Source organism: Cylas formicarius, unplaced genomic scaffold (assembly GCF_029955315.1).
Source record: "Cylas formicarius isolate icCylForm1 unplaced genomic scaffold, icCylForm1.1 PGA_scaffold_3__17_contigs__length_32017465, whole genome shotgun sequence".
Classification (NCBI taxonomy): domain Eukaryota; kingdom Metazoa; phylum Arthropoda; class Insecta; order Coleoptera; family Brentidae; genus Cylas; species Cylas formicarius.
The window spans coordinates 31,460,195-31,482,907 of record NW_026844326.1 but is presented as its reverse complement, the minus strand read 5'-3'; the positions used below and the strand labels follow the sequence as shown (position 1 = coordinate 31,482,907).

The window sequence follows — 22,713 nt, the reverse complement described above, 5'->3', positions numbered from 1 at the left end:
CAGGCAAAGAATACGGCAAAATATTACAATAGATAACTACAATTTTGAAGTCGTAAAAGAGTTCAAATACCTAGGAGCGACAATAACAGATGACAACAGGAACGAAAAAGAGGTAGCCGCACGTATTGCATCGGCAAATAGGGCTTTCTATGCGCTATCAGGATTCCTTAGATCCAAAATACTTACAAGAGGAACTAAGATAAAAATATATAAGACCATAATACGCCCTGTTTTATCATACGGTAGCGAAACGTGGGTCCTAAACAAAAGAGAAACCGACAAGCTTCTGGTCTTCGAAAGAAAAATACTACGAGCGATTTTTGGATCAACCAGGGATATTGTAACAGGAGAATGGAGACGTCGAAATAATAATGAACTTGAACAACTATATGGTGTGGAAAACATAGTAAGATGTATTAAATCTGGTCGACTGAGATGGGCAGGGCATGTTGTTAGGAGCAATGATCAGAGACTCTTAAATATCATATACTGTGAAAGGCCAGAAGGAAAGCGATCTGTTGGCCGACCTAGAAGGAGGTGGAAAGACGCAGTTACGGAGGACGCGAGGAAAATGGGTATAACCCTTTGGGAATTGGAAGCTCAGGATAGACAGAGCTGGAGGACAATAGTGTATGCGGCCAAGACTCACCCAGAGTTGTAGTGCCAAAAAGAAGAAGAAAAAAAAAAATATCCTAATTAGATTATAAAATTTATAAAATTACTATTCAAAAAAATTCTCGTCGAAATCTTTGAAAGGAGCGTCTTCTATTGGCGGCCTTTTTTCGTTAAAATTCTTCCCGAAATGTTCCTCCAGAAGGTCCCGCGGCCGCGTCTATAAAAGCGAACGCTGATCGTTTTTTCCCGAAAATTACTTAAAATACCTTTTTCTCCATGACTTCGTCGAATTTGAATCCCTTGTAAAACGCGATCGTTGACAGAGCTCTCACGGATCGAAATCTTTGATTCGGAACCGGCTCCAGAAGCCGCCGCAACAGATCTCTACTCTCTGCCTCCAGCTCGACATCGTCCGGCAAGGACACTTGGTCGTTTGACTCGATACCTTGATGCTCGTATGAAGGAAACTGGAAAAAAAAACATTTTTTCACTAACCAAAACAAACCAAGGCTGAAATGTCCGAGAATCAAAAAGGAAACAGTGACAAGGTTGTTTAACAAAGTCAAAGCTAACAGAGTATAAAAAACAGAGAAGGTAAACGAAATCCTCTAAAAGGAGGACAACAACTACCCAAAAACAGCCCAAGAAAACCTGAAAAAGCTTACGCAAGCCCACTTCCCTACAGCAACCGCTACCATTAGCTATTAACCAATTTCAAGCATTGAAATCACCAGAGAATAGGAAATTATATAACAGGTAAGGGTTCTATGACTACTAACAGTAGGCAGAATGTCACACCAGAGACAGAGATCCAGCAAATTCTATTACGAGAGGGCTAGAAGGGGTTAAAGTTCCAATGACGACCCACTGCAAAAGAACGAGCAACCAACACTTTAGAAGGATGTGTGGAAAAAGACTAGCGTGTTTGTGCATTACTGAAAGAACTACTACTGAATATTCCACCAACACAGATTTAAATACAAGAGAGAAGAAAATTGTACACAGGCTGCTCAAAAACCAAAGATGGACGAAAACAAAACTTTCTATTCCAATGGGTCGGTAAGTTATCCAAGTGTCCTTAGCAGCGATGACAAAGTGTAAAGAAAACATGTGGTTAGTTTTGGACATTGCTTGAGCTTGAAGTTTGAAGCTGGGAAACAGATGACTGTTGAAGGCCAATTCGCAGTGAGCAAATTCAAAACGAAGACCGCGTGCATAGCCAAGAAACCTAAATTATAACAGAAGCAAGTTTGAAAATGAATGAAGAATGAAGAATACTAAAAAAAATTCTGTTTCTGTTATTGATAGGTTTCTTGAGCTCCTTGTTCAATTTTAAAACTGTGAGATAATTAAAACGTTTTATTTTTGTAATAACCAGTCTTAAGTGCTTAAATAAAAGCTTTTCAGCAAAAAAACTATTTTTCTTGCCCTAAAAAAACAAAAAATTTGAAATGGATGATTTTTAATTGTCCTATATAAAATTTCTTCGAAATAATAAGTCAATATAACCACTCATTAATCGCAAACTTACAACCGAATTACGAAGTCAATCTGCAAGGTCGCCGATATAAACGAGATCAAATAACAACCAGAGCCAACTAAAAATGAAATAGTGACGCCATATGCACCGCGACAGTTATATAACTAGAGAAAAAACACGTGCAGCGACAATATACAGTGCGCGCTAAACAAACGTCGCAACTAATAACGAATTGTGGGCTGTGCCAAAAACATGATGCACTTATTGCATTGACGTTTTAAGCATTTTACAGTACCTTAATCCGACAGATGTTTAATCTGCATCGCTAAAATCTAATTCTGACACCGTAATCCTAAAAGCAGATCAAGGAAATGCTACGGCGGGCGTGAACACAAATTAATATCAGGAAACGATTCAAGATATTCTCACAGACGGATCGTATTGTTAAATTGAAAAATATCCTACGTCATCTATTTTAAATCTGTCATTTAGGCTTCTTCTCTGTCTAAATACATGAGAGAGCCTTAAGACTCAGCATCGCGAAGCCGGACATGCTCTGAAGAAGTTATCCGGATGATTGGCGAAACGTTAGCAAATTCGAGTCAACCAAACCGACGCAGGAGGAACCCATAAGTTTTATAAAAAGCATTTTTGTCTTGTGAGCCAGTCATTGTTCTTTGTCCTTAAGAGTTTAATCTACGTTGCAGTATATCCTACGGGGGTATTTGACTGTGATCCTTCCAATAAGTACGTATTTATGTAGCTGATTCTAGAGTTTTGACCCTACGAGGCTGTTTTCACTGGAGAGTTCAAAGGGTTAGAAATGATTTGGTCTGAGTTGAAAGCGCATATAAGAAGAAATAACACTGTACCTAGCTAAAATGAAAAATGATACTCTATTATAATTATATTTAATATATTATATATTAACAACGATGTAACAAATGTAATGAAATTTTGTACTAATAACGAAAAAGATTGATACTTATCCTGCTTGCTAAGACGGTCCTGGTTAGGGTTTGCTCGGCAGTATGTTCTATAAGGGCCAAAGTTAATCACGGGATCGGTTGTAAAAGCACTATACTTCTGGTTGAAGTATATCAAATTTAAAAACTTAGAAAAGCTACTGCTTGCTGTTTCCCAAGTGGACAAGAAACTGATCGGATTGAACTTATCTTGAATGCACGACGCCTCGGGTCAAACTCTGTCAATTGGTTTACGGAACCATATACAAAGGCATTAAGTTTTGCTAAGCTGTTAACCATTAAGCAAGCGATTAGCGCAGATACTGTTAGGTTTTATGTCGCAGCGTATTCTAGTATACGAACGAGCATACGGCTGCCATTTTTACGAAGTCGTGGTGTTCATTGGCGGTTCTTTCGCATAACTTCCGTACAACTACAATTTAGTGTTCATTAATGTGCCGTAAAATACGTTTACTTTTTTAAAAGTTCCGCCGGATTAACATACAGGGTGTTAATTCTCAACCAAAGTCCAAAGTACAAAACAAACGTGTTTCAGAAATCTGACATTGCAAAATAGAACAGAATCACAAATCTTCTGAAATTGTTGCTCTTGTTTTAAGTCGGTAAGTGTTATCGTGTAGCCACAAATCGACATTTTCATTCTCGCCACTTCTAATTCAACGCAAAACTTCCCAAACTGTAAAACAACCAATTCTTCCACATTCTGAATTATTTTTTCTTCTCTGTGCATGTTGATGAAATATTTCTATTGCTTGATCTGCATTTTTATCTGCGCTCTTCCGTAGCAAAAATGCATATCGCGATATTCAACTCCAAAGAAGGCTAAAACAATTTTATCGGCAAAGTTATTATACGAGGTGTTTTCAGAAAGTAAAGTGACTTTACTTAAAATAATTCACATAATATTATCAGTATCACTATCGCTATCATCGCCTGTTCTAATTATTATTTGTTCTATAATTTGCAATATGGATATACGATTGTTCTGCTTTTTCTAGGATGAATGTTTGGAACTAGTTTGTTTTTAAACCAAGTTTCAAATAAATCAGCGGTGGTGGCTTTGTGGTAATCCAGAGAAGAATCTTTAATCTTTTCCGCAGATAGAGAAAATCCATTTGGAATCCAACCATCTTTAGAGCCAGCATGCAAAATAGTTATTCTTTTACCTATTTTTGATGGCGCGTCTGTTTTACACTTATCAGTTGAGTCAACCCAACCCTTTTCCGGGGTATCATAAATGTCGAAACAGGTTTCGTCTAAGTAAATAATTGGCCTTTGTTGTTATCTATAAATCCTAATTTTTGATGTTGGAATTTTCGTCAATGTGGCCGTTTCTTCTAAAGATGCTTGCTTGCTGGAATCACGTTCAATGAGAGTCAAATAAATATTGTTTATAACTTCCTTAGTGTTTTCTACATTTGGGCGGGAGCATCTCGTGAGATACACTAGACTCGCACATATTTTGCATAATTCGCACACGATTCAACACACGCTGTATTAATTAATTACTAATAAACTTAAACTAAGTAATATACCAAACCAAAGAATATTAAACATAGGTAGGTATAAAATTATTTTCTATTACGGACCACAATTTTACCTGAATTTATAAGGTTGTTCGGAAAGTCATTTCGTTTTTTCCCGTCAGAGGACTTAATTACGTTTTTTCGAAACCAACTTCACACTTAAGCCGCATAACCATTATATGTCTTGAGAGCTGATATTGCAAGGCTTGTGTGTGAAAAAGTTCTATTAATTCTTGGAGCCCTTTTAAATATGGAGAGCAATAAGCAGCATTTTCGTCATATTTTACTTTTTTACTTCAGAAAAGGTAAAAATGCTGTCCAAGCGAGAAAAAAATTCACGGATGTGTATGGAGAAGGCGTGTTAACAGTACGCCAGTGCCAGAATTGGTTTGCAAAATTTCGATCCGGCAATTTTGATGTCGAAGATGCACCACGGTCTGGAAGGCCGGTCGAAGCTGACAAAGATGCGATAAAGGCATTAGTTGATGCAAATCGGCGAATAACCACACGAGAGATCGGTGAGAGATTAAATTTGTCGAATTCGACTGTTTATGGCCATTTGAAAGGCATGTGCTTAACCTCGAAGCTCGATATGTGGGTGCCCCATGTCCTTACGGAGCGAAATTTGTGTCGTCGCGTTGACGTGTGTGATTCGCTCCTCAAACGTCAAGAAAATGATCCATTTTTGAAGCGGATTATTACTGGCGACGAAAAATGGGTTGTATACAACAATGTTAAATGCAAGAGGTCATGGAGCAGAAAAGATGAACCGGCTCAAAGCATGTCAAAAGCATTCACCAAAAAAAGGTGATGCTCTCCGTTTGGTGGGATGTCAAAGGAATTGTTTTTTTTGAGCTTTTGCCGGACAATACAACGATTAATTCAGAAGTCTATTGTCATCAACTGGACAAATTGAATGATTCACTTAAAGAGAAGGGGCCCGAATTAATCAACAGGAAGGGTGTAGTGTTCCACTAGGATAATGCGAGACCTCACACAAGTTTGGTCACTCGCCAAAAACTTTTACAGCTTGAATGGGACGTACTGCAACATCCACCATATTCTCCAGATCTGGCGCCTTCCGACTACTATTTGTTCCGGTCCCTGCAAAATTTTTTGGATGGCAAAACCTTTACCTCAAATGAAGATGTCAAAAACCACCTGAACCAGTTTTTTGCCAGCAAGGACCAAAACTTTTATGAGAGGGGAAATGTGTTACTGCCAGAAAGATGGCAAAAGGTGTTGAACCAGAATGGCCAATATATAATTTAATAAAATATTTATTCATTATACGAAAACTGTCTTTCATGTTCCCCAAAAAAAAACGAAATGACTTTCCGAACAACCAAATTCCGAAACTTTAGGTAATAATCTTGTTGCATTGTATGTTAATGAGCATCCTTGGATAATCCCATTCAAAAGCAATTGGTCACTTTGTTATATCTATGAACAGACCTTACCTGATTTACCTGTAAGCACAAGGATAGTGTTACATCTGTGTAAAAATTATTAGGCAAAAGATACTATACGAGTTTGCCACTTGCAGAAGAATTGTTAAAACTGAATGTTCATTTGACAGGCACTATTCAAATCAACGCAAATTTATACCTACCAATAGAAGAGCACGTGGAGGTAACTTACAGGTTGTAAATAAGCCGAATGTAGCGCTCAATTACAATAAATTTATGAGAGGTGTCGACCGCGCAGAAAATGGTGGCGAAAGTTATTTTTCTGGGGACGGTGTCAATGCTAATTTATTATATAAAATTTCACAATGGGGCCAAAAGAAAAAACCAATGACCCATCTAAAGTTTGTTCGGGAATTGGCTGAAGAGATGACAAAAAGCTTTCGGCAGGGGCCCAAAATTTCTGGCAGATCATCCAGCTTCCGTAGATACAGAGGAGCGACTAAACAGTAAATTAGATATTTTGCGCCAAAATGATGGAAAGAAAAAAGACTGTGCGGGCGGGAAACTAGGTATATTTGTGACACCTGCACCCGTAAACCTTGACTACACATTAGTGACTGCTTCGAGCGGCACCATACACTACAACATTATAGGATGTAAATTTTTTTTATTGTGTATGAATTTACTTAATAATAATGGTAGTGATTATGATAATAATAAAATATTGAAAAAAATGTCATAGAGTGTGGGTTCCAACAGATATATCATTCATCCCCCCTATAGTCCAGAAAAAGGACTTACGTGGACGGCGGCTTAACGACGAAGTTGAGTTATAAGAGGCTGTTTTAGCTCACTTTGCAGACGAACCAAAAGAATTTTTTTTTAAAGGGATTGAGTTGTTAATAAAGAGATGTAATAAGTGTGTTGAAGTTAAGGGGGATTATACTGAAAAATAATAAAAAAATTTTACTCTACTTTGTTTCTTTCATATTCAGGCCGGGAAACTTTGGCACGGCCCTCGTATATACGAGCGCAAAGGGTCAAAAATCTAATTGAGGTTTGAATTGATGTCGCAACCTCCGTACTCTCCAGACTTAGCCCCGACGACTCTTATTGTTCCCAAAGACCGCGGAAAAATGGAAAAGTTAATTTTTCTCAAAATCAAGCGAACAATTTCAATTTTGAAAAATATTCATAACATTCCATTTAAAACAACAAACACTCTTTGCATTTAACTTTGTTTAGCATCTCAAATGGACCGACGTTATTTTTTTATGAAGCCGGTCAACCGGTTAGCGCTGGTAAGTAAACAAAATTCTTCCGGGAACACCAACGAACTAGAAAACCAACCGTTTGTGTCGAGATCGTGATAAACTCAACAACAATGAACCCGATCAACTGTTAAACGCGAATTGTTAATCAATATTTAATTAGTGTCCAAATTGTAACTGGTTCTATCTCCGATCGTACGGGTACGGCATTAAAACTAGAAGGACATCTCGAATATATCGCCATCTACAGGGCGACACGCTCACGAGGGTCAACCAGTTGTTTAGGTCAAGTTTTTAGTCAAAAACAAGAAGTGTTCGCGTAGTGATAGCATTCCAAAATTGTTTAATCAGAAATAACTTAACCTATATTATAAAACCGCAGCAGTTAAGAACGGGCGAAGTAGTTCCAATACACAAAAATGATAGTTACAATATCTTACTGAAATTTTCCTTGTGCATATAGGAATATGTCTAAAATTATACCTACTGAATTTAATTATTCAAAAAAGATCTAAGAATAAATATTGAAAATTGTATTATTAAAATAGTATATTATGCAACAAGTGCGGTAAACGGCATTTGACTCACGAGTTTATTTGACACGAGCGGAACAAGTTTTAAATAAACGAGTGACTTAAAAAGTTTACCGACCGTGTTGCATACTATACTTTTTCTACGACCGTTAGTTTTTGGAAACATTTTCGCAAAACAACACGAATACATTCACTGACGTGACTGTCAGAATTGACAAACGTCGAAACGTCAAAAGCGTGGGAAATATCGTCGAAAACATCCGATCGCTCCCAAACCCGCGCGGTAAAATCCCGAAAATGTCCGAAGTGCCTCGGATCGGTGGGAAATGAAACTGACGCGGTAAAGTGTCGCTTCCCGCACTCTAGATCGGTGGGTAATTTATTCTAAAGACTAGGTTCCAGGTTCTCGGATTTTAATATATCTGAAATACTGTTTCATGAGTAGGGACTCTAGCAAAGAGGGATTCGTCGGTTTTTGTTGACAAATGACATCTTAATATCGTCACAGAACAGTAGCAGTTTTGATCGATTTTCTGCAGTGTTGTCAGATACCGACCATGGAGGGGTTTTCTTTTCCATTGTTCTTTGGATTGTTCTGGATTTGTAACCTCTACGGACGCAGCGTAGTTTTGGTCTCTCAGTCGCCGCGGTGTAAGGCTGTCCAAACTGACCTTAGCCTTGTCCAGAAAGTACTTCCTCAGGTTTTCCACCTGTTTGTAGTGTAGACACATGGGACTCCTCTCCCCCCCGAACTTCTTGGGGAGATGAAATCTTTCAATAGCGCTACGAGAGTGTTTGCAAAACTCTTTTCTGGTTTGGATGTTGATTTCGTTTAATTCTGTATCTGTCCAGTTTAAAATCCCAAATGTGTACGTCACCACCGGCGTCACATACGCATTTACTGCTCTTGTTACGTTTCTTGTTGACAGCTCCGATTTTAAGATGTTCCTGAGCCTTTTAAAATACGTGTCAGTTGCCGCCTTCTTTGCGGTTTTGTGCTCTATACTTCGTGCTTGTAGGTATCCGAAGTACTTGTACTTTTCATCCCGCTCCATGCCAGAGATCGTCCCTTGCCACTGGTCCGCTTCGTATCCTGTGTGCTCTACCCAGTTGCCCTTTGTCTAGACCAACTTTATTCAACACAGTCTAGCAGTATATCCAGGTCTTCTTTTTTGTTAGCGAACAGTTTCAGGTCGTCCATGTACCACATATGGCTCAGTTCTATGCCGTTTCTTTTCAGATTATGACCCTTGCTTGAGTAGGCTTGTTAACGGTTTCAGGGCGAAACAGAACCACTGGGGGCTGAGTGCGCCTCCCTGGAATATGCCTCGCTTGATATTTATTTTCCCGAACATGGCGAAGCCATCCAGTTATGGTCTGTTCATAGATATAAGAAAGTGACCAATTGCTTTTGAATGGGATTATGCAAGGGTGGTCAATAACATACAATGCAACAAGATTATTACCTAAAGTTTCGGAATTTAAATTCAGGTAAAATTGTGATCCGTAATAGAAAATAATTTTATACCTACCTGGGTTTAATATTCTTTGGTTTGGTATACTACTTAGTTTAAGTTTATTAGTAATCATTCTTATTTCGCATGTAATACAGCGTGTGTTGAATCGTGTGCGAATTATGCAAAATATGTGCGAGTCTAGTGTATATCGGGAGATGCTCCCGCCCAAATGTAGAAAACACTATTCTATTGAGACTAAGGAAGTTATTAACAATGTTTATTTGACTCTCATTGAACGTGGTGCCAGCAAGTAAGCATCTTTGGAAGAAATGGCCACATTGACGAAAATTCCAACATCAACTGTATGGAAAATTGTGAATAATCCCATTTCAGCGAGGAAAAAAGTAGATGAAAGTGATCAAGATATAATACGGCGTAAAATTTACCAGTTATACGAGGAACACAGCGTGCCTACATTAGATATCTTAATTAGGAGGCTTGAAAAAGATGAAACCGGTGTTAAATGTGGCAACACATGGATTTTATAATTAAAAAAAATTGACAAAAGGCAAGTTTTAATGGAATCTTTTAGAATTCGGAAATGGCGACTGGAATACCTAGAAAAAAAAATAGAATTTACAGAGAACAACAAAGGCGCATTATTTACTTGGATGAAACCTGGTTCGACACTTATGATACCCTGAAAAAGGGTTGGGTTGACTCAACTGATAAGTGTAAAGCAAACGCGCCATCAAAAAGAGGTAAAAGAATAACTATTTTGCATGCTGACTCTAAAGATGATTGGATTCCAAATGGACTTTCTATCTGCGAAAAACATTAAAGACTCTGGATTACCATGAAGACAACTCCGCTGATTTATTTGTAACCGTACCGATTTCATCCTAGTCAATCGATGTAAAACTACACATATGTTGAATACCATTTTAAATGTAGGTTTTTTAGTAGGCTTTTAAAAGATTAATTAGAACTTACGTATTGTCTGAAATTTTAATCTGATTTTTCTTTTATAATTGTTCCGCTGTTATAGACTTTTGTTTTGAGTACTTTTGTACTTTTATACTTTTATTATTGTTATTATAGGTTTTTTTAATGCGTCCTCGTGAAAGCATTGACCCACACACACACACACACACACACACGCGAGTTTCGAGATTATAAAACGCGCAAAAGTAGTTGAAACGGTTCATCGGAATCCGCTAGAATTGTATACAGGTTTTTAATGGATCGTAACGAAAGCTTGGGGCCATCCGAGCGTGTCGTTGGACACCGCGCAGATTACCATCATTAGCGCGGATGCGATGGCGTCGCAAAGAAATCTCCGGGCGCCATGTGGAATTCCAAAACGACGTGAAAAATTTTCCGCTCGTATGTCTAAAACGCGACGTATAGTAAAAAAAAAAATACGGTTGCGGTTAATGCTTAATAGGAGGACGCATTTTTATTTTATAGAAAAACTTTGACCGATTTGAATTAAATATGATTGCAAAATTGCAAAAGGTCAATGGCGAATATTTCCAAAACTTCCAATAGAGGAAGGTTTACAATAAAAACATGGATTTTTGTTTAGGTATTCCATTTCGTTGAAAGGAACTGAACATATTGAGAATTCGCCATTTTTACTTTAAGCCGACATTGTCTTGAGTATATGTTTTTTGTTCCTTAGGAGAGATATTTTTTATATGATCATAATTTTTATTTTACCTTTATTTAAAAATTAATTTGTTTTGGGTCAAGTATTATTCAAATAACAAAGATTAAATCAGCGGATAGACAAAGACTAGCTTAACATGAAACAAAAGACAAAATATCGCTCCGAATAATAAAGAAGGACAAGTTAAAAAAGTCTGTTCATAGATATATGAAAGTGTCTAACTGATACGAATTAAGGAAAAAGCTGTAAGAATGAAATATGGCCGAACAGGTCCGTACTTTGCTTAGAAATTAATTATTTGGGGCTTTGTTAGTAAAGATACTATATATTTATGTTTAAATCTATAAAAATTTACAAATTATTTTTATCACCTACTTAAATTACTTAAAATTATTCACATAACATATCAGTATCACTACGGCTATCATCGTCTGTTCTAATTATTTGTTCTATATTATTTGCAACATGGATATACGATCGTTCTGCCTTTTCTATATGTTTAACAGAATTTGCCCAACTTTGTGGAGGGATGTTAAAAACTTCGGTTCCTATAAGTTTGAGGACATTGGAGTTAACACGGGGAAAAACATTGTTACGTCGAATGGCAGATTTCAGTTGGTGTCAAACATGTTCAATGGGATTAAATATACAGTGGTAAGGTATGCCCTAGATTGTAGGTTCAAGCTTTCGAAAACCTCAATTAATTGCTTTTTGATATAATTTTCGTGAAAATAAATGTTATTATACATGTAGTTTTGGGTTGTTGCTTTTGTGTCACATGAGGATGGGGTTTTAGTCAACTGTCTACTGTGATAACTTGCATTGTCCATTACGATTACGTTATTAGGAGGAATGTTTGGAACTAGTTTGTTTTTAAACCAACTTTCAAATAAATCAGCGGTGGTGTCTTCATGGTAATCCAGAGTCTTTAATATTTTTCGCAGACAGAGAAAGTCCATTTAGAATCCAACCATCTTTAGAGCCCGCATGCAAAATAGTTATTCTTTTATCTCTTTTTGATGGCGCGTTGGTTTTACACTTATCAGTTGAGTCAATCCAGCCCATTTCCGGGGTATCGTAAGTGTCGAACCAAGTTTCATCCAAGTAAATAATTGGCCTTTGCTGTTCTCTGTAAATCTTAATTTTCTCTAGATATTCCAGTCGCCATTTCCGAATTCTAAAAGATTCCATAAAAACTTGCCTTTTGTCAATTCTTTTAAATCTAAAACCCATGTGTTGAATACACTTCCATAAGGTAGTTCTGCCACATTTAACACCCGTTTCATCTTTTTCAAGCCTCCTGATTAAGATATCTAATGTAGGCACGCTTTGGTCCTCGTATAACTGGTAAATTTTACGCCGTATTGTATCTTGATCACTTTCATCTACACTCGAGAAAATGTCAGCATCGCTTCTTTTTTTCTTCGCTGAAATGAGATTATTCACAATCTTCCGTACAGTTGATTTTGGAATTTTCGTCAATCTGGCCGTTTCTCCTAAAGATGCTCGCTCGCTGGCACCACGTTCAATGAGAGTCAAATAAACATTGTTTTTAGCTTCCTTGTATATATATATATATATATATATATATATATATATATATATATATATATATATATATATATATATATATATATATATATATATATATATATATATATATATATATATATATATATATATATATATATATATATATATATATATATATATGATGACACTATATTCCGGGATATCATCCGTTCGCTCGTTGAACTCCGACTGGAATCCTGCAAATCTTGCATCCGACTGGAATCCTGCAGACGTTTCGCCAAAATCTCACTTGGCATCTTCAATGCTCGCGCTCCGAAAACACTTCGAACACTATATATATATATATATATATATATATATATATATATATATATATATATATATATATATATATATATATATATATATATATATATATATATATATATATATATATATATATATATATATATATATATATATATATATATATATATATATATATATATATATAGATATATGTATATATATATATATATATATATATATATATATATATATATATATATATATATATATATATATATACATATATATATATATATATATATATATATATATATATATATATATATATATTATTTATCGTTGTATTACGAGAAACCATAATGGTTTGTCTTCGTCGACCATCTGACTTGGTCTGCGTCCGTTATCTGACTTTTATTTATTTGTTTCTAATTTCTAATTTTTTTCATCAGCCTCCCGGAACTCGTATTTCTAGGAAAAATGTTTGTCTTGTTTTTTTAATGTGCATCATATTTAATTCAATAACTGAAGATTGGCTCATTAAAATTTATTCAAACTCGGCACATTGGTTAACCATACAGACAAAAAATGTCTTAAATTTAACTTGATACTTTGTTAAGTAGAAACGTTGTTTTTTAACGGTATTTGTACACGAAAATGAAGATATTGAAGTGAATTAACAAATGAAACAAATAAAAAAGTTTCATCCGACCAGTTATGACACTGAAATAGAAAGACCGGAAACATCTAAGACCCAGAATGAAATGGTCTACGTCCAACGTCGGAGATGGAAGGACCTCTGAAGAAGCCCGCCACTCGTGCTAGCGAAACGTTAGGAAGTAATTCCAACCGACGACGGCCTTTAAACCCGAATCAAGATAATAGCTCATTGTTTGAATTATATACAGGATGTGTCTAAAAATGGGATAATTTGATTTGAACAGTAAAGTAAACTATGTCGAGAGAGAGTTTCAAGTTTCGTCAATTATACAGGGCGCGCCAGATATTTCAAAAAATATCATTCGACAACGTCATTATTTGTACGAATTTTAATATTTAACAAAGGAGGAACACGATAGAAAAACAATGCGTCCTTCTAAGACAAGAAACCGCGAATCGGCTTATTTTGGAAAAAATAAGCTGATTCGCGCTACTTGCAACTTGAAACTTGATACTTCAACTTATGACAATAACTGATAAACTTTGGCTTTTTTGACAACAATAAAAACCATAAAGAGAAACATTACTATCACACTATTTCTAGTCACACTCGTATAATAAGTGAAACTATAAGGTTGTTCGGAAAGTCATTTCGTTTTTTCCCGTCAGAGGACTTAATTACGTTTTTTCGAAACCAACTTCACACTTAAGCCGCATAACCATTATATGTCTTGAGAGCTGATATTGCAAGGCTTGTGTGTGAAAAAGTTCTATTAATTCTACGCAGTAGTTTTTGGTTGGTGCCCTTTTAAATATGGAGAGCAATAAGCAGCATTTTCGTCATATTTTACTTTTTTACTTCAGAAAAGGTAAAAATGCTGTCCAAGCGAGAAAAAAATTGACGGATGTGTATGGAGAAGGCGTGTTAACAGTACGCCAGTGCCAGAACTGGTTTGCAAAATTTCGATCCGGCAATTTTGATGTCGAAGATGCACCACGGTCTGGAAGGCCGGTCGAAGCTGACAAAGATGCGATAAAGGCATTAGTTGATGCAAATCGGCGAATGACCACACGAGAGATCGGTGAGAGATTAAATTTGTCGAATTCGACTGTTTATGGCCATTTGAAAGGCATGGGCTTAACCTCGAAGCTCGATGTGTGGGTGCCCCATGTCCTTACCGAGCGAAATTTGTGTCGTCGCGTTGACGTGTGTGATCCGCTCCTCAAACGTCAAGAAAATGATCCATTTTTGAAGCGGATTATTACTGGGGACGAAAAATGGGTTGTATACAACAATGTTAAACGCAAGCGGTCATGGAGCAGAAAAGATGAACCGGCTCAAAGCGTGTCAAAAGCCAACATTCACCAAAAAAAGGTGATGCTCTCCGTTTGGTGGGATGTCAAAGGAATCGTTTTTCGATTTCGATTTCGATTAATTCAGAAGTCTATTGTCATCAACTGGACAAATTGAATGATTCACTTAAAGAGAAGAGGCCCGAATTAATCAACAGGAAGGGTGTAGTGTTCCACCAGGATAATGCGAGACCTCACACAAGTTTGGTCACTCGCCAAAAACTTTTACAGCTTGAATGGGACGTACTGCAACATCGACCATATTCTCCAGATCTGGCGCCTTCCGGCTACTATTTGTTCCGGTCCCTCCAACATTTTTTGGATGGCAAAACCTTTACCTCAAATGAAGATGTCAAAAACCACCTGAACCAGTTTTTTACCAGCAAGGACCAAAACTTTTATGAGAGGGGAATTATGTTACTGCCAGAAAGATGGCAAAAGGTGTTGGACCAGAACGGCCAATATATAATTTAATAAAATATTTATTCATTATACGAAAACTGTCTTTCATGTTCCCCAAAAAAAACGAAATGACTTTCCGAACAACCCAATAGATTTGCTCAGAAGTTATTATTATACACTGAAATACAGGCAGCCGATTATGTAAAAAGAAGAAATTTTAATGCAGTTCTATCGATAGCAAAACGTCACAAGCACGCATCCTTCTTTATTTCCCTTTAAATCAATCGTATCGATCATTTGTTGAATGTAACCGATATAAATCGTAGTGCCTTCTAGGCAATAACAACTTTTCTGTTAGCCAGTTATCAGAAATGATAAAAGGGTCCTGTCTTGCCGTATTTACATGACGATAAGTACGAACATTTCGAACAAGCAGTCGAGTCAGATATAAATAGAGTTCGAAAAGGATGTTCCCACTCGAAACTGCTTCTTCTTCGTCTTCTTCTCAGGCTGTCCGGGCAATATTTTGCTTTCTTTGGACTTTCTGACTGACACGCGGCGCTCTTACAAAGTATTTTATATTCCGTTTCGGTCGCGTTGATTTTTTTGTTCGCCCGACGTATAGATCCGCGGATGCTGGCCAATTTAATACGCATCGGTTAATGTTTAAAACATGAACCTGTGTTTTAGAAGTGCGGAATGCACAAGATGGTCGCATTTGGAGGTTTTTAACGGGGAAAACCTATTTCCGAATTCAGAAATAACGTTTTTCCTGTTGAAACAATCAAAAAAAAATTGTCAAAAAAAGACGCAATCCAAAATTACAAACGGTAGTATATAAACGAGATTGCTTTCGAAAAATCGTCGTTTCTGGTGAAAAAAGGGACCCATTGTTTTTCTATCGTGGTCCTGCGTACCATTATGGAACCTTCGTAAAATCGACGTAATAGCATTGTGCATTCACCCTGTATAAATTGACTTTCACGGTCGCCGAGATTCAAAATTACGCAAACTTTGGTAAATATAAAAATTTCTACCAGCAATAGCGAGTTACCCTGTATAATAGTAAATCAGAAAGTCGTAGCTCTCGATCCAGTTTACGGTATTGTAGAAACCAAATTGTCCCATCTTCTGACATTTTTCATTCACGTCCAAGGATTTACCCACGAAAACGGACATTTTTAGGATTTGTTAGAATTTATGCCCGAAAACAATACACCCTGTATATAATTCACAAAATTTCGTTAGAGGTTATAGCCCTGGATCTCCGACGTTTCCTAGACCATGAATTTTTCCAAGAGAAAAAATGGTTTTTGGAAAATGGAATTTCGCGAACACCCTGTACAATAGATAAAAGTTTTAGCTGTCTTTACGGGCTATATCTTCAAGTATGCGGCTCTCCCTGCACATTAAAAAAAATGCCAAGACTAAAAGCTTCTGCGTACAGGCATTTAATCACAAGATGTAAACATAAATTGTCACATATTCTTATTTCTGGCTCACAAGCGGTTACGTATTGCGTCGTACGTACAAAAATTGTACAGGGTAGCTTTAAAAAAATATGCGTCTTACACATGGCACAGTTAATCGTAAAGAGCCGCAATGTCGCTTATAACGATAACTAACATTAAACAAAAATCCCATAAAAAACCGGTTTATCCGATATGTGGATCCATCCATCGAACCTTCGATGCTGATAACGTGCGCGGCAGATTTTTGGTAAGCAGGGTTATTCACCCAAACGGTTCGTTAATTTATCGTGACATCTATACGTTATGCTGAATAGTAGAATACGCAATATGTTTGATAAACAGCACTTTAGAAGTTGCATGCAGTATAGTCGGTCTCCATCTTCATGGCGCTGGGTTTTGCCCGCAATTATGGAAGTTACCTGCCGACGGCAACGAAACTCCGGCTCTCAAAGGACTAAAAGTTCAGATTTTCACGAAATTATTTATATTCACATCACAATTGTTTGCATTTCAGCCTAGAAAAAATCTAATTTGTTTTGCGTTATCGTAATAGTTAAGTCTAAAAAATTAATAGAATTATCCTGTTCAATCTCGATAGTGAATTTTATGAGTTAATGTAATTTTTAATGGTTGCATTTCACTCTTTTATACACAGACTTCTTAATATGCCACTCTCAACAGAAAATGACAACAAAGAACTTAATATCATTAAACAAATTGCACTGAACAACGGCTACAATCCGTCCATTATAGATAAAATTATAAATAAAAAACAAATCCGGACAACAGAAAACTCTATTTATCCGAAACCTAATACGGTAGAACAGGTAGATTGAACTGATTGTTTGGGGAGGAGACCCCGTATCATCTGCTCACCGAGTGCCCTGCCTTAACATGGGCAAGATTGGGAGTCTTCGGAACGGCCCTGACCGATCCGGACTCAGTGCACGGTATTGGGCTAAAGGAGTTGCTGACCTTCTACAGGAGGGGCGGCATTCTGGACGCCCTCTAGAGCGGCCTGGGGGCACAACGGGCCCATCTGGTGGCCTAAGTGCTTGGACGCCCGCGAGGGCGCCCCCCTTTAATACCAATACCCAATACCAATGACAATTGTTTCGACAACACCGTGTCTTTATCAAATGTTTGATCTGAACTTTTAATTCTTATTTATTTTGAAACAGGTAGATCCTTCAAGAAACGCATTAACGAACATAAAAGAGCGTTTAAAAACAATAGTCTAGATTCTAATTATGCCAAACACTTAAACACAGAAAAACACATTTTTGACGACAATTTTTATATTCTACATACAGCCACAAAAAGTAGAAAAATAAATTTATTGGAAGCCATCGAGATTAACAAAATGAGACAATTAGATTTAAATACCTCTCCATTATTAAACTTAAATTCTCACAACAACATTAATTAAGGTTTTGTCGAAACAAACAAACAAAATCTGAACTTTTAATTCTTATTTATTTCAACAAATTTTTAAGCGCAGTCTTTGAAAAAAGAAACACGTCACTTGAATTGTCTGGGATAAAAAACAAAGTTGTTTGAAATAACCCATTTAATAAGATATCTTTTGCGTTATTTAAGACCATAAGGTTGACGAACAAATCACTTTCTTTTCACGAGCACTTATATTCTGCTCGGGTACGTCCTAGAAGGACAATTAGAATTGCGATATAATATTAATTTTGAGGAAGCGATGTATTGTGACATCCGGCGCTGCGATGACCCTTGAGATAAGTATCTACATGAATATAGCCTTGCCGTAATAGTTGCATTTTTAACAAACCGCCGCAATGAACATTGCAAACTTTCATTTAAAACGAATTATTGCCAGCATTGCTAATGAGTTTAAAAAAAAAAACGTGATGGATGAGGACAATAACAATGAAAGTCGTAAGTATTATTTGGATTTACGTATTCTTATGTATTGTAGCATTCCATTCCTTTAATTTTAAGTGATTTAAGTAGGTAATAAAAATAATTTGTAATTTTATTTTAGATTTAAACATAAATACATTGTTATAGTATATTGTTTAGTATCTTTTCCAACAAAACCCCAAATAATTCGATTCTAAGCAAAGTACGGACATGTTCGGCCATATTTCATTCTTACAGCTTGCCCGGGTCTTTCCTTAATTCGTATCAGTTAGTCACTTTCTTATATCTATGAACAGACTTTACAAATAACAAATATATGGACAATAATGTTAAAAGGAATCACAAGATAGAAAATGCTTAGCAATTTGAGTGCATTTGAATTTCCTTTGAGTAGCTATCTCCTACAGCCCGATAGGGAATTTATTATAAATATTCACGGTCAAAACAAAAGGACAATTCGATGTAAGAGACAGTCGATATTTGAAAATGTTTGTAAAAGGAATACTGAAAGAAACCTGTGCTACATTTCATCGCTTTGTTTCTAAGTAAATCGAGATGTGAAGATGGAATCGCGGCCTGCGAAAAATCGTCTCCTAACGCTTTTATCCGCTTAAGTGCGGCGACGGTGGCAGGCCGAGTCTACTGTTGCCGATGGAAGCATTGACCGTTGAAGGTCACGGTACCCACCGCGCTCCTATCAGCGGCGAAGCGGCCAAGCAAATTTAATCCGGTTGCCAAGTTTACCGCCACCGATATGTACCGTCGATTAAATGATATTTAATAAATCATTACACGGGGCAACACCTGGTTGATTTTAAAGCACAAAATAATGTGTATGACATAGAGGTTACGTTTGCGCTTAGGAGACTGATTGGACGAGATTTTTCAAAATCTGTGGTCCTAATTTTTACTTATAAATAATCCTATCCAGATAATTATGTTTATGGGTTTTATTTTATTTTTTTTTTGTTATCGAAATAACCTACAAAAAGATCATAAGTACTTTCTCTCGCTAAATCCCGTCATGTTTTTATAAAGTCGCATTATGGCCTGATAAAAACTGGCTCTTCTGAATACGCCCCAATTTTCTATTTAAATTTATCAGGTTTTGGTAGTAACATATTTTTTTTTGTTTATTTAAGTGGGTATAATCTTATGAAATTACACTAAGAAAAAACAATTACATTAAATATAAACGATAAATTCATGATAAATGTCTAAATCTAACTCTGTATCACTATCAGAGTCGACGTCCTCAATTTTTATTATGTACTGCATTTTTCCAACCTTCAATTGGCATGTTATTAATTACATTTCATAATATAAACATAACATAAAGTTTAGTTATTATTAATATTCGTAAATAAAGTATTTTTCTTTTGTCCTCCATGCCTACTACAGATATTGAACTGAGGTGGCTTTTAAAATAAATAAGAACTAAAAGTTCAGATTTTCACGAAATTATATATTCACATGACAATTGTTTTTACAACACCGTGTCTTTATCAAATGTAATATTTACAAACTACCTGGTACTATATATACCGAAAAATAACAATAAAATGTTGTTGTGAGAATTTAAGTTTAATAATGGTGAGGTATTTAAATCTAATTGATCGTTAAGCAATACATTTGAATGTCTCATTTTGTTAATCTCCATGGCTTCCAATAAATCAAATCAAATTTCAACCCGTAGACACCTGATTTTTGAAATTTTGTTTTTTAAAAATTTTCGTATTGTGTTGTTAGTTCTGAAAGCTATTTTTAAACCACATTTTAACAAATATTTTGAAACTTTTTCACTGGGTTCTCCTATGTATGTAATTGTTTTAAATCGTTCGTGTTCTGTATTTGTTTTTGATAGTATTTGTTTTTGATAGTATTTACTACTGACATTTGAGAAATTTCTTGGTGTTTGTTGTTATCTATTAATTGAGAGATATATTCGCTAATATATGTTTGTTTAAATTAGAATCGTTAATGTCCTTAATTGCTAATTCACAATCGATCCCCAAACGGTCTAATTATCTATCTATCTATCTATGTTCGAGTGCTGTAAGTTAAAGTTCAAACCTTTTCCTAGAAATTCAACATCATTGAAATCTGAACTTTTAGTTCTTATTTACTTATTTTTTTGACAAAGATATATCTACTCTTCCTGCCGCATTGTGAAAAGTTATTTAGAAGCAAATAAAAATTGTAAATATTGTAATGTAATACCAATTGCTGCTTTTGTGAAGAAAATTGCCAAAAAACTTTTTTTTTTAATGTAAACTACTTATTTATATAACCGTGTCATAAAAAACATGACCGCGGTTTTTGTGTTGGATAATGCCTCGCATCATTCAGCCCAAATTTGAAAAATTCCAAATACATCTTCAGATAATGAAGAAATGAAACAATTTCTGTACGAAAATCATTTATATTTTGAAGAGAGCGACACGGAAAAACTTCTGGAATTATTAAAAATAAAACATCATTGTATATCTAACCTGATTGAGATGATTTAGTCTGAGTTGGAAGCGCATATAACACTGCACCGAAATTTAGTGATAGTAGTGATAGTGACGATTTTTTAAGTGACTGGTACTTCATTATTATTATAAGTAACAAACAGTGAGTAAAGTTAATCACGGGGTCGGTTCTAAAAGCACTATATTTCTGGTCGAAGTATAACTTGGGTGGGTCAGGTATGTCTCTCTTCCTTTCTGATGTCTTGAGTGTTGACCATTCGCGGCAGTGCTGAATAATCGTTTTTACTATACTATGTTTGTCGTTTGATGCAAAACAGGTTGTGAAAAATGTGCATGAAACTTTTATCAGTACAGCACGAAGCTTTAAAAAAAATGTCTACATATAAAAACCATAGTATAGACAATAGTGATCAGGACCTAATAAGAAAGAATATACGAGGTTAGCGTCAAAATTTCCCGGCCTGACATAGATGCAGCTCCAGTATCACGAAAAAACATTGTCTTCTTTTAAATATGTATCTTAGTAGACTGCGAAAAAAAAATTGAAGTCTTGCGTCAAATAGTTTTTTTATTGACAGCATTTTAAACAAGACGTGTCCGAAAAAATGTCGCACACCAGGGTTTTGACAAAAGAAGGTTTAGCACCTAAAATTATTAAAGAAAGGCTGGGTGGTGTGTACGGCCAAAGTTCTCCTTCGTATTCTGTAGTGAAAGAATGGGCAACGTGTTTTCGAATGCGGCAGGAGTCCCTTGAAGATGATTCAAGAACTGGTCGACCAGTGGAGGTCATAACGGAAAATATTGTTGCGATTGTGGAAGAGGTGGTATTGATTGATCGAAGTTTAAAGGTCAAGGAAATCTCAGAAATTACTAAGCTTTCTGATACAAGTGTTCGTCGAATCCTGCATGATCATTTAGGTATGCATAAGGTTAGTGCAAGATGGGTTCCTAAAAACCTTTCGGCTATTCAAAAACAACGCCGTGTCGAGTGCGCGCGGACTTTTTTGGAACTCGGAACCGAAGCCTGTGATAGAAACTAGTGTGACGGGAGATGAAACTATGGTTCCCTATTATGACCCTCTATCGAAAAAAGAATCAATGCAGTGGCGTCGTAAGGGTGAAGCACCTCCAAGAAAATTCAGAGTCTGCCAGTCAACAAAATAGGTGAGGGCCACGATCTTTTGGGATTGTGAAGGAATTCTTTTGATAGATTTTAAAGAAACTAATATTACGCAACATTATTAGATAAATTGCGAGACTGCATATGTGTAAAACGTCTAGGAAAACTGCCCGATAATGCACTATAATGCACCTGTCCATACTGCTGTTGTTGCACAAGCTGCCATTTTAGAGTGTGGGTTCCAACAGATAGATCATTCTCCCTATAGTCCAGAAATGGCCCCCAGCGACTATTATTTGTTTGGATATTTGAAAAAAAAAGCTGGAAGAAGACGAAACCACTGTATATTACTAATGGTAACAGTTTTGGTTCTTGTTGTTGATAAATTAAGAACATACTGATTCGAAAACTATATCAGATACTTCGCCACAATACAAACGATTTATTGTCATATCAACGGTGTATTTCCAAGGACCATTATCAGCTAACTTAAGCTAACTTTATAAACCGACAACACTGGGTGGAAGAAGCGCCATTCACATTTGTCTGCCTACTGTATCATTCAATTGTTG

The 22,713-nt window shown here is 36.1% G+C and overlaps 1 protein-coding gene across 1 annotated transcript in view; it reads right to left on the bottom strand.

Annotated features, from left to right (window-relative positions):
* Positions 1–614: 614 nt before the first annotated feature.
* Positions 615–22,713, bottom strand: part of LOC132700196 (serine/threonine-protein kinase S6KL) — a 70,429-nt gene continuing 48,330 nt past the window's right edge. Inside the window, exons 7-8 of the mRNA XM_060667382.1 lie at positions 882–1,082; positions 615–832 (exon numbers count right to left, since the gene is read on the bottom strand). Of these exons, the coding sequence (XP_060523365.1) occupies positions 722–832; positions 882–1,082 (312 nt within the window). The 3' untranslated portion in view covers positions 615–721. The remainder of the gene's footprint in view (positions 833–881; positions 1,083–22,713) is intronic.